The following is a 13,232-nucleotide window of genomic DNA, read 5'->3' as shown; positions in this document are numbered from 1 at the left end:
ATAATGTTTAGCCAGGTGTTAATCTGTGTCTGGAGGGAAGCGCAGGAATTCATTATTCATCTAAATGGAGGGAGGTCGTTCTCATGGGATTCTGCCAGGTCTGAAGCCAGCCTCCTCCTGGCTTACTGACATGTGCCATTTGTGATGAAGGCTGCTGAAGTCCATTTGAGGAATTCTCCTGTCAGGCAGCCAAGCAGACGGAGAAACACAGCACAGAGCCTGCACACTGGATGGAGAGTGAGATCGCAGCAGCGCTTACAGGAATCTGAAGGCTACGTCCCCTTCTTTTGTGTTGCCCACATATACGGATAAACACTTATTAATCACTTAGTAGATCGCTCTTCTGCAAACTTTCCACAACAGTTTGGGTAACAATGATTAAGTCCAGCTGGTTTTATGTCAAGTTCAAGTACGCAGAAAAGGTAAGCCATCAAATTGTTACTGTCGCCTGTGGTTTTGGCTACGTGTGGCTTCTGATTGGGCAATCATCGGGTACTTTAGTAGAGTGACAGGTTACGGTATTTCGGTAAGTTTGACTGTAACAAACAATTTTGTAGAAATTCAATCTGATTTTTTATCTTGGGACATTTAGATTTGTTATCTGTGGTTTGACATTATTTCATTCTCTTTCCTGTGGATGATAAAGCAAATAATGCAGATACGTTTGGTAAAAAAATAATCCAGGGTAAACATTAGACATAATAAAAGTACAGTATGTTTGCTATGAATCTATTCTGTAGCAGTAGTGGATTTTGTGGTAATTTTGGCAATATGGTATGGCTTCATGATTACCGCAGAGGTCATTTTATTCCCTAGTTAATTCTTCTGTGCAATTATGAGAGTATAACAGCTATTGGTTAGTGATAAAATCATTCAGTACATCCTTATGTTACATTTATAATGGAAAATTTGGCAAATGAGCTATATCTGGCATGGAATAATTACATTATGGTATTAGAGACTATTAAATTATAATATTTTGTCATTGTAGTCATCTCTAATTTTCACTTACACTTAAAGATATTGATTTATATTAAATGTATAGCATTAGCATGGAAAGGTTTATTTGTTTTGAAAGTATAAAAGTAAAGATAGTGAAAATTCGGTTAATATAGTATATTAGCAAAACAGGTCATCTGGACCTTTTGAACAGATTTGCATTTGTCATGGAATATCTGGATTCGAGAAGGTATCTTTATCTTCTGGTCATTTTCAAAACAAAAGAGACCATTCACAGTGTTGTTCTCTAATGTATACTTGCACACTTTGATTTTCATTCATAGACATAAGTTTAAAGGCAAGTGCACATAGATCCCCTAAAGACACGTTATAGATGTCAAGGTAAGGTAACCTTTAGCAATCACTGCTATTGAGATCAGAGCTTAATTACCAAACTGTAAGGACTGATGCTCAAGAGATACCATACGAATCCATGAGAAGCATCTCTGTGTTTCTCTCGGTAAAATCAAAGACAATAATAAGTACAGTAAGACACATAGTAGGTTATAGAAGCTGTGAGGCCACGTTCGCATGTTCAATATTGGGTCAGTATTTTACATCAGCATTTGTAAGCAAAAATCAGGAATAGAGCAATCTGAGGAAAAGTGTAATAGAAACTAGAAACAATAAATCTGTTCATCTTTCTAAACATACTTTACATGTTACTCTTGGCTGACTGTATTTCACTTTGAATTGGGTCTCATTCAGAAGTTAGTATTTGCCACGTACGAGAAAAATGGACCGATTATTCTAATCAGGCTTTGGTCAGAGAGTGGTTCGAGTGTCATCAGCTTTTCTCTTACATGGAGAGAAGAAAAAAAAACATTTTTCATGGACCCAAAGACTTGCATTGCCAATTTTGATCTGACCCACCAGATGAACATCGGGCATGTCTTCGGACATTTGTACAGCCCCATAGAATATCATAGGTACCAAAGCTATCTGGGGAAAAATGGATAGCACTCATACGAGAAAAACTGAGTAAATGAGCCCTAAAGCTGTACATAGAGAGGTAAGGCTTTCTCTCTTGTACACACCAATGAAAAAAGCACAACTAATAGAATTGTGTTAGAACACACAACATTTTGCAGCTTTTGCATATGGTGGTGTGTAGTAACAGACAGGACCCATGCTGATCCCTGTTCACTGTCACAAAATAGGCCCCTGAGTATCAGAACTGGATCATTGAGAAAATGAAGAAGGTTGCCTGGTCTGTTTCACACCTGAATCAAGTTTTCTTTTAAATCATGTGAACAGCCAATTGCTGAAGAAATGGCAGTAGTATAGGGTTGAGCGAAACGGGTCGGCAATTTTCAGAAGTCGCCGACTTTTGGCAAAGTCGGGTTTCATGAAACCCGACCCGACCCCTGTGTGGGGTCGGCCATGAAGTCGGCGATCTTCTGAATCTGGAATCGGAATTCCGATACCGATTCCCGATATGTTTAAGATATCGGGAATTGGTATCGGAATTCAGATTTAAGTGTAAAATAAAGAATTAAAATAAAAATATCGCTATACTTACCATCTGATGCGCCCTGGTACTAAGCGGGAACCTTCCTTCCTTAGAATCAGCCTTCCAGGACCTTGCGGTGACGTCGCGGTGACGTCGCGGCTTGTGATTGGTCGCGCGGCCGCCCATGTGACCGCTCGCGTGACCAATCACAAGCCGCGACGTCACCGTGACGTCACCGAGGGTCCTGGAAGGGCTGATTCTTAGGAAGGAAGGCTGCCGGAAAGAAGCAGGGCACGTCCGAGGGTGAGTATATACCTAATAGGAATATACTCACCCTCGGCTTCTTTCCGGCAGCCTTCCTTCCTAAGAATCAGCCCTTCCAGGACCTTCGGTGACGTCACGGTGACGTCGCGGCTTGTGATTGGTCGCGCGAGCGGTCACATGGGCGGCCGCGCGACCAATCACAAGCCGCGACGTCACCGCGACGTCACCGCAAGGTCCTGGAAGGCTGATTCTAAGGAAGGAAGGTTCCCGCTTAGTACCAGGGCGCATCAGATGGTAAGTATAGCGATATTTTTTATTTTAATTCTTTATTTTACACTTAAATATGGATCCCAGGGCCTGAAGGAGAGTTTCCGCTCCTTCAGACCCTGGGAACCATTGGAAACCCAATGCACTGCATTGGGTTTCGAGTTTCGGCCGACCCCGACCCCGACTTTTTTATAGGATCGGCCGATTTCACTTGACCTGACTTTTGAAAAAGTCGCGTTTCGTGAAACCCAACCCGATCCTATAAATGTAAAGGTCGCTCAACCCTACACTAGTATCCTTTGTAGTGAGAAAGCCAACCTGCAAGCTGGCACAAGCTAATGGATACCTGATGCAGATTTCAAATACAGTTTAATATATGAATCAACATTCACTCCATAGACAATACAGTACAAATTTGCAATATTTTCTCTCAACCGTTTCACGCTGTGTTCTTTCCCACGTTCAGTGGCCCCATCAAAGCTTTCATCTGAGTCCCCTGCAAACTGGGATTTGGGTGTATGCACCAACAAGGCTATTGACTATAATGATGCAGATGTAGTCATTGTGTGCTCTGTTGTGCATCATTTTCCTCCATATATGCCTTGGATGTGGACAGCTAGACATAGTTTTGCTGGGGTTTGGGCTAAACATCCGATGAAGCCACTGAATATGGGAAAGAACGCATTGGGAAAGGGCCCTAAAAGGTAACATGTTGCCTTAAATCTTTAGTTACATACAATGTTTTTCTCACTAATCCAGTCTGTTTAGACACATGTCCACATAAGGATATACAGCTCTAGCCACAATTAAGAGACCACTGCAAAATGTTCAGTTTGTCTGATTTTTCTCTTTATAGGTATGTTTTTGAGCAAAATGTAAATTGTTCCTTTATTCTATAAACTTCTGACAACACGTCTCCGAATTTCCAAGCAATAAATTTTGTATATTTTTCTGAAAAAGACAAATGGTCAAAATTTTTAAAAACAGTGCTTTCAGACCTCTAATAATGCAAAGAAAACAAGTTTATTATCATTTAGAAACAACAATACTAATGTTTTAACTCATAGAGATCATAAAATAATGTTTTGTGGAATAACCATGACTGTTAATCACAGCTTTCGTGCATCTTGGCATGCTTTCCACCAGTCTTTCACACTGCTTCCGGCGCAAAAATTTAAGCAGATCTTCTTTGTTTGATGGCTCATGACTAGTGATGAGAGAGTGTAATCGTTGCTCGGGTTTTCCCGAGCACGCTCGGGTGACCTCCGAGTAGTTATGACTGCTCGGAGATTTAGTTTTGGTCACCTCAGCTGAATGATTTACAGCTTCTAGCCTGCTTGATTACATGTGGGGATTCCCTAGCAACCAGGCAACCCCCACATGTATTCAGCCTGGCTAGTAATAAATCATTCAGCTGAGGTGACAAAAACTAAATCTCCGAACACTAACAAATACTCGGAGATCACCCGAGCGTGCTCGGTAAAACCCGAGCAACGAGTACACTCGCTCATCACTACTTGTGACTATCTATCATCCTCTTGATTACATTCCAGAGGTTTTCAATGGAGTTCAGGTCTGGACATTGGGCTGCCCATGACAGGGTTTTAATGTGGTGATCTTTTAATTTTTGCCAGAGCTGTATTTGTTAGACATCAGTCTCTAACACAGTCCAAAAGGGCCTAGAGTTTCACTATCCAAATATTGAGGAGAACCTAAAGAGGACAGGAAAGCACAAATAGGGCATTATCCAGATAGGGCATGTATTTGGTGCTGTTACTGGTCACCTGGTTGAGTTTTGAGAAAGCACAACTCTTACAAAAGCTCAATGATAGATCCAGCTGCTGCTGCTTCATTGGTTGGAATCCCCAACACGATTGAAATCTCCAACTATCCAAATATTGTCAATTTGAGCTGGATGTGACCATGACTCAGCCTTTATACTTCCTAAATCCAGCACCTACTATTGACCTCTCCCATGCTTGGCAGCTTCTTTTTTTCTTGAATAGCACTCCTTGCTCTTTCCACCACATCAAATTCCCTTACTTTGTATGACATAATATTCTTCTTACATCCCAGCTGCTTTCATCAGGGTACAGGTGTTAACAAATTGTCCATCATATATACCAAGTTATAGCTGATCAGTTTCATTGATCAGGAACTCTGTATTTACAGATGTAGCAAAGGTTGTCATGACTCACAATGTACCTTGACATGTCACAGGAGGTAATCTCAATTTTAAAAAATTAAGATAACTTAGCATTGGGCAAGCCATTGACTTATGCAAACTTAAATGTCAAATTACACTATTGTTTGTGACCAGATGTCGTAAGCTGGGTTATATGAATCAATTCAATCTTGGCTTGGTCAGCGTATGTACTTCAACAAGAACGTAGATTATGAACATGTCACAGAAACATATGTAGGACTTGAAATGTGTGAAGTGTCCATTATATGATTACATTTAGCAGGAGTCCAAGCATTAATTGATAAACTAAGATTAGAGCATGTATTTTTTTTAGTTGTATTCAGCAATTGGACAAATAATCCTGCATGTCATTTCCTCTACATGGTGAGAAAGCAAACCAGATGTTTGTAGTTTACGTTCCCATCAGAAGTAAAGGCAATCTCTGCATGTCATCAAATAAATGTTAGCAACTAGAAAGCGAATCCTTCAAGTCAGTTTATTGAGTGATCCAACAGCATTATAAAAGACAGAGGTTAGACAATTTATTATAACAAGAAGACCAAAAGTTAAACTAAGTTATAGTTACCTATTAAAAGCTTCCTATAAAGTTATGTTTTGGTTTTTTTAAATAAATTATTGGAAAGAGTCACATTTCTGTGGTTGTAGAATGTATTCAGAATCATTTACATGTAAACTTGTAAACCATTGGTATACAGTATACATTGAGAAACAACATTTTTAGAATGGGCAAATTTTGCTCTGTTGTGAATGGAGTCCTGCCATGCATGTCCTGACCTCTCCATTCTCTTCTCCGCTTCAGTATGAAGTAATGATGTAGTAAAAGCTATTGTGACTTACAACATAATTTATCACAAAAGGTTATATCACATAAGAGGATTAACCTGACAGCTGATTCATTCTCCCCCCAAACTACAGGCAGCAGGAATCATATTCCGGCTTTGTCATTTTAGACAGGTATGTTTCACTCTGAAATGCTGCGCAATTCAAAGAAAACGTACACATCACTGTCTGACAATCAAAAAGTCACACACTCTCGGAAAGGCTATGGATTTGTTAGCATTCAAGGAGCAAACGTATTAAATATTTAAACATTAATGTTAAAAGTACAGTGCTTGCAAGAAAAGATATAAAGGTAAAAATAAAGTGACACATAATAATGCAAAAACAGTTCTGAAATAAAAAAGGAGAAATAGCAGAAATATCTAAACGTTTCAGTCTAAGGTAATCTTTCAGTTTCCTTGAGGGAAGGAGAAATGGATTATCTATCACATTCAGCTTAGGCCGACCTCCACATGTGAACACGTTACATTGTGTAGCCCATCTCTTATTGTTAGGGATCGAGTTCCCCCCTCTGCATAGGGGGAATATTGGGCCATCTCTGCTGCGGCCTCCCATTCTTCTCCTGCCACAGTGGAGCCTGCTCAGCAGAGACGTCAGTCCCAGCGTCTCGCTCAGTCTGACTCTGTACAAAAGGTTACTGCTGCTTTTCCAGCTTCTGCCATTAAAGTCAATGCTGGGCAGCGGTGAGCAGATGCTTCTGGGACTAAGTCCTGCTTTTCTCGTTCTGAGCATGCCCAGAGTAAAATCTCTCAGTGGAGATCGAGGGTCACATGTTCAGATACTGCAGATAAATCCATTGGTCCTCCAGGAAGGTCCTGAAGGTGCTCAGGCTCTGTAGCATCCTCTCATTGGTCCTTCTAGGAAGGTCCTGTACTTGCTGCAGCTATTTAAGGCTCTCATGACTGCACGGCCATGCGCTAGTATTGAATCAGTTTTGTGCATGCACCAGTGTGGTCACATTTATGTGTGTTCAGGGACTCGGCTGAAATAAGCCCCTAGAATACCGGCTCCTCCGGTGAGGAGATTGTATGTTTGTATTGCCACACACTGCCATCAGCTTGGCAGTTGCTGGATACTCCTGTGAAGTCAACAGGGTTCCACGTTCCTTAGTTGCCAAGGTCTCAGCTGCTAACTCGGGGTGTCCTCAGGCGCGGGCACTATAGCCACCGAGGGTCAGAGTGAGATCTGGCAGAGTGTCTCTGTGAAGTAACAGAGTTCGCTTCTACCGCCATAAAGGGCCGCCATTTGCCAGCAGCAGGTCATCTCCTGCACGGTGGACCCCGGGCTGCGAAAACACCAAATAATATCTCTCAATTTACTCGGTGCGTTCCGCCAGCCCTAACACTTATATGCATAGTCCTGGGCTCAGGTTTCTGGGATGACCCAGATTATAATATTAAATTTGCTGGTCTGTGATTGGACCTTGAGCTATTTATGGGTGAGCACCTTGTGTTTTATATACTTTGTGTCTCCAACCACCCCCTCCATGTAGTAAATAGGAAATATCCAGTCTGCCTACAATGGCCATCTGCCCACACTTTGAAGCTTGGCTCACCAGGCTGAGATGACACTTTCAGTATTCTTCTAGGAAACCCTCTATGGTTCTAAGTTCCTGCAATTAGAGTAAATAGAGGTATTCCCTCTTGTGTAGGGTCAATCCTGTGAATGGCAGACTTAGGCCATCATATCTTTTTTAATTATGTCAGTGTCAGAGTGGGTTGGAAAAGGCCCAATGCTAATATTGATTCCTGGGGCCCTCTGTTCAGCTACATGAAAAAATAAACTGACCCAAGTACTCAAAATTACTCTTATGTCTATGTAATATTAATTTGGCAAGCTTGTTTAATGAAAGATTAATGGTACCTTTTTCTGCCCTACTCATTAGCACTCCTTCACTGGGGTCTACCAGAGGATTCTCCTGTTCCCCTGTGGACCAGTCCAAGCCTGACTGATGTTATACTTATGGTATTTGTTAACTACTTGTTAATTTATTGTCCCTGTAAAAAATGCTCTTTGGTGCAAAGACAGTAATTTTACTGACTTACCTGACTCCTTGGGAATTTCTTTTTCCATTTGACTGCAAACTTCAGACTTGAGCCCATCTGTACAAAAGGATCGATCATGATCGAGTGTGTCTGTTCAATTCTGTTCTGTCCCTTTCCTATGACATTCAGGATATCTTCTGTCTTGTACATCTTTTTTAATCAAAAGAAGGATTCAATCTTGGCATCTGAGAGAAGGAAGCTTTCTCTTTCAATAGTGATCACCTGAACGTGATGTGAAAAAGACCTTCTTTAGCTCAAGGCAACATAGCTTATATTGACAGCATACATAAAAAAACAACTAATTTTCTATGTATTTAACCTGAATGGTTCATAGCTTGAGCTACACTTTAATTTCCTTCTGCATATTTATCTATCTATCTACCGTATATACGCTTGTATAAGCCGAGATTTCCAGCACAATTCTTTGTGCTAAAAAAGCCCCCCTCGGCTTATACATGAGTCAATATTCCAGAACGCTAGTGGGGGGAGGGGGAGCGGACATCATACTCACCCTCTGTTGCTGCATCTCCGTCCCTGCAATATCGCTGGCAGCTCTCCTCTCCTGTGCTGAGCAGTCACCTGGTACCTCTCATTAAGGTAATGACTATGGACGCATCTCCACTCATTACCATAATGAGCGGTACCACGTGACTGCTGAGCAGAGGAGAAGAGAGCCGCCGGCACTGGACAATGGAGATGCAGGGACTGAGATGCAGGTGAGAGAAGGGTGAGTATGACAGATAGGGGGGCAATGTGAGCCATGCATACAACCAGGGGAAGGGGGGGAGCCGACTGGGAGAGCTGATCAATGTGGGACCAGGGGAGCTGAGCAATACGGGAATGAGGGAACTGAGCAATGCGGGACCAGGGGAGCTGAGCAATGCAGGAATGGGGAAGTTGAGCAATGCGGGACTGGGGGAGCCATGCATACAACAGGGGGAGCCACACATACCAGGACAGGATTGGATCAGCCACATACCAGGACAGGATGGGGGGAGCCACATATAGCAGGACAAGACAGGGGGAGCCACATACCAGGACAGGGTGAGCCACACATAGCAGGACAGGACAGGGGTAGCCACGCCTAGCAGGAGAGGGGAAGCCACATACCAGGACAGGGGGAGCCACGCATAGCAGGAGAGGACAGGGGGAGCCATTTTTCCAGGACAGGACAGGGGGAGCCACACATAGCAGGACAGGACAGGGGGAGCTACATACCAGGACAGGACAGGGGGAGCCACATACCAGGACAGGACAGGTGGAGCCATGCATAACAGGACAGGGGGAGCCACATACCAGGACAGGACAGGGGGAGCCACATACCAAGACAGGACAGGGGGAGCCACGTACCAGGACAGGACAAGGGGAGCCACATACCAGGACAGGGGGAGCCACACATAGCAGGACAGGACACGGGAAGCCATGCATAGCAGGACAGGGGGAGCCACATACCAGGACAGGACTAGAGGAGCCACACATAGCAGGACAGGGATGAGGGGGACAATGCATACCAAGCTTATACTTGAGTCAATAAGCTTACCCAGTTTTCCTTGGCAAAAGTAGGCGCCTCGGCTTATACTTGGGACGGCTTATATTCGAGTATATGCGGTATCTATTATCTATCTATCTCATATCTGTCTATCTATCTCATATCTATCTATCTATCTATCCCATACCTATCTTTCCATCTATCTCATACTGTATCTATATATCGATCTATCTATGTATCTACCCCATATCTATCTATCTATCTATCTATCTATCTATCTATCTATCTCATACCTATCTATTATCTAGCTATCTCAAATCTATCTATCTATCTATCTATCTATCTATCTATCTATCTCATACCTATCTTTCCATCTATCTCATATCTATCTATCGATCTATCTATGTATCTATCCCATATCTATCTATCTATCTATCTATCTATCTATCTATCTATCTCATACCTATCTTTCCATCTATCTCATATCTATCTATCGATCTATCTATGTATCTATCCCATATCTATCTATCTATCTATCTATCTATCTATCTATCTATCTATCTATCTATCTATCTATCTATCTCATACCTATCTATTATCTATCTATCTCATATCTATCTATCTATCTATCTATCTATCTATCTATCTATCTATCTATCTATCCCATACCTATCTATCCATCTATCTAGCTCATATCTATCTATCCATCTATCTATCTATGTATCTATCCAATATCTATCTCTATCTCTATCTATCCATCCATCTATGTATCTGTCTATAAACAAAAAACACAGCAGGTCTCTGTAAGAGCTAAGATGTATGCAGACATTGAATGTATGAAATTTGAACTGCATTACTGCAGGACATACTTATAAAATAAAGATACTTAGCACACAAATTGACCAATTCAAGAAACCGAACCTGCCACAACAAGGCATGCATTTGTTTGGTGGGACTCTAAGCTTAATATTTATTAAATCTGCTTCTTCCAGGCTAAAAGTCTGCAAATTAAAAGAGAAGGTAGAATCAAGCAGCACTATCTATCCAGCACTATCTATCTATCTATCTATTTATCTATCTATCTATCTATCTATCTATCTATCTATCTATCTATCTATCTCATATCTATTTATCTATTATTATTATTATTATTATTATTTATTTATATAGCTCCATTTGATTCCATGGTGCTGTACATGAGAAGGGATTGTGTACAAATTACAAATATCACTTACAGTAAATAAACTAACAATCACAGACTGATACAGAGGGGCAAGGACCCCGCCCTTGCGGGCTTACATTCTACAGGATGGTGGGGAAGGATACAGTAGGCTGGGGGGTTGCAGCAGCTCTGGTGTTGGTGAGGCGGTAGCTTCGGTAGTGGTAAGGAGGCAGCGGGGTCATTGCAGGCTGTAGGCTTTCCTGAAGAGGTGGGTTTTCAGGTTCCCTCTGAAGGATCCAAATGTGGTTGATAGTTGGACGTGTTGGGGCAAAGAATTCCAGAGGATGGGAGATATTTGGGAGAAGTCTTGGAGGCGATTCGGTGAGGAGCGAATAAGTGTGGAGGAGAGATGGAGGTCTTGGGAGGACTGGAGATTATGTGAGGGAAGATATCAGGAGATTAGTTCAGAGATATATGGAGGAGACAGGTCATGGATGGCTTTGTAGGTCAGTATTAGTAATTTGAACTGGATACCCTGAGGGAATGGGAGCCAGTGAAGGGATTTACAGAGGGGAGAAGCGGAGGAGTAGTGAGGAGAGAGAAGAATTAGTCGGGCAGCAGAGTTAAGGATGGACTGGAGAGGTGCAAGGATGTTAGCAGGGAGGCCAGAGAAAAGGATGTTGCAGTACTTGAGACAGGAGATGAGGGCATACACAAGCATTTTAGTAGATTGAGGGTTGAGGGAGGGATGGATTCTGGAGATATTTTTGAGCTGGAGGCAACAGGAGGTGGAAAGAGCTTTGATGTGTGGTTTGAATGACAGGGCAGAGTCAAGGGTTACTCCGAGGCAGCACACGTCCGGTACGGGAGAAAGCGTGATGTCATTATCTATCTATCTATATATCTATCTATCCATCCACCCATCCATCCATTGTCCATACTGCATCTACATGTACTGCTAAGCATACTAAGCATACTAAAATATAGTAAAGTCTAAGAAATGATGTAATGATTTTTCAGTGCGGAAATCTTAGCATATTATCATGTAGAAGACGTTTGCATCTTTCTCTATACAGCATTTTTCCAACAAGACTGACAGAAGTGGACTGAATGTTGCTGCTGTAGAAGCAGGCAGGCTGCCACTTACATGTCCTTGAGCAATGAACTGTGATGACACTTTCCTGAGCCTTGAAGGAATTTGTTGTGTTTGAGAGGGCAAGAGATGCTTGAAGCAGATTTATGTGTGGCTATCTCTTTCCTCTCAAGTGCACACTCTAAATGCAATGAGGATATTGGGATCATGCCACAAAAACTACAGGATACAATATAAAACATATTTCTTTTTTTGAAATCCGACCAGCCAAATAGAAAATTATCGATTTACAATCTGGGTATGGGACAGACAAAATGCTACATTAATCTTGATAATAGGGTGTTTGTTTTCATGCCTGTGTCTTTTCTTGGCTTATTGCAGTGTAAGGGTCTAGAAATGCTTGTTAATAATTGAAGAAGTGGATTTGTTTACAGTTGGTTACAAAAACGGTAAAAGATTAATGAGCTGAGTTTTGTGGTTTACTTCTTCGGAAATGTGAGCAACAGGAATAAAAAAGGAAGAAAAACTTGACCTATTCTTGGTTAATTGACTGAGGTCAAGGTGTAATACCTTTAAGCCTTAAAGTAATAATAATATTAACAACAAATGAACACATACGGTGCCTTGCAAAAGTATTCGGCCCCCTTGAACTTTTTAACCTTTTCCCACATATCATTCTTCAAACATAAAGATACCAAATGTAAATTTTTGCTGAAGAATCAACAACAAGTGGAACACAATTGTGAAGTTGAACGAAATTTATTGGTTATTCTAAATTTTTGTGGAAATTCAAAAACTGAAAAGTGGGGCGTGCAATATTATTCGGCCCCTTTTCTTTCGGTGCAGCAAACTCACTCCAGAAGTTCATTGTGGATCTCTGAATGATCCAATGTTGTCCTAAATGCCTAATGATGATAAATATAATCCACCTGTGTGTAATCAAGTCTCCGTATAAATGTTCTGTTTGAAGCACAGAAAGCATCATGAAGACCAAGGAACACAACAGGCAGGTCCGTGATACTGTTGTGGAGAAGTTTAAAGTCAGATTTGGATACAAAATGATTTCCAAAACTTTAAACATCCCAAGGAGCACTGTGCAAGCGATCATATTGAAATGGAAGGAGTATTATACCACTGCAAATCTACCAAGACTCGGCCGTCCCTCTAAACTTTCATCTCAAACAAGGAGAAGACTGATCAGAGATGCAGCCAAGAGGCCCATGATCACTCTGGATGATCTGTCCATAGGACAACAATCAGTCGTACACCGCACCAATCTGGCCTTTATGGAAGAGAAGAAAGCAATTTCTCTAAGATATCCATAAAAAGTGTAAATTAAAGTTTGCAACAAGCCACCTGGGAGACACACCAAACATGTAGAAGAAGGTGCTCTGGTCAGATGAAATCAAAATCA

The 13,232-nt window shown here is 41.6% G+C and overlaps 1 protein-coding gene across 6 annotated transcripts in view; it reads left to right on the top strand.

The window, feature by feature from the left end:
- AUTS2 (activator of transcription and developmental regulator AUTS2) overlaps nt 1-13,232 on the top strand; it is a 1,864,151-nt gene that overhangs the window by 461,684 nt on the left and 1,389,235 nt on the right. The window contains exon 1 of one of the 6 annotated variants that reach the window (XM_077296437.1): nt 360-422. The exons of the other annotated variants lie outside the window; for them this stretch is intronic. Coding sequence (XP_077152552.1) covers nt 375-422 — 48 coding nt within the window. The 5' untranslated portion in view covers nt 360-374. Of the gene's footprint in view, nt 1-359; nt 423-13,232 lie in introns of those variants that run through there. 6 annotated transcript variants of the gene reach the window in all.

This window comes from Ranitomeya variabilis, chromosome 3 (assembly GCF_051348905.1).
Source record: "Ranitomeya variabilis isolate aRanVar5 chromosome 3, aRanVar5.hap1, whole genome shotgun sequence".
In the NCBI taxonomy this organism is placed as follows: Eukaryota; Metazoa; Chordata; class Amphibia; order Anura; family Dendrobatidae; genus Ranitomeya; species Ranitomeya variabilis.
The sequence above is the reverse complement of the archived record's forward strand: the minus strand, read 5'-3'. Positions and strand labels throughout refer to the sequence as shown.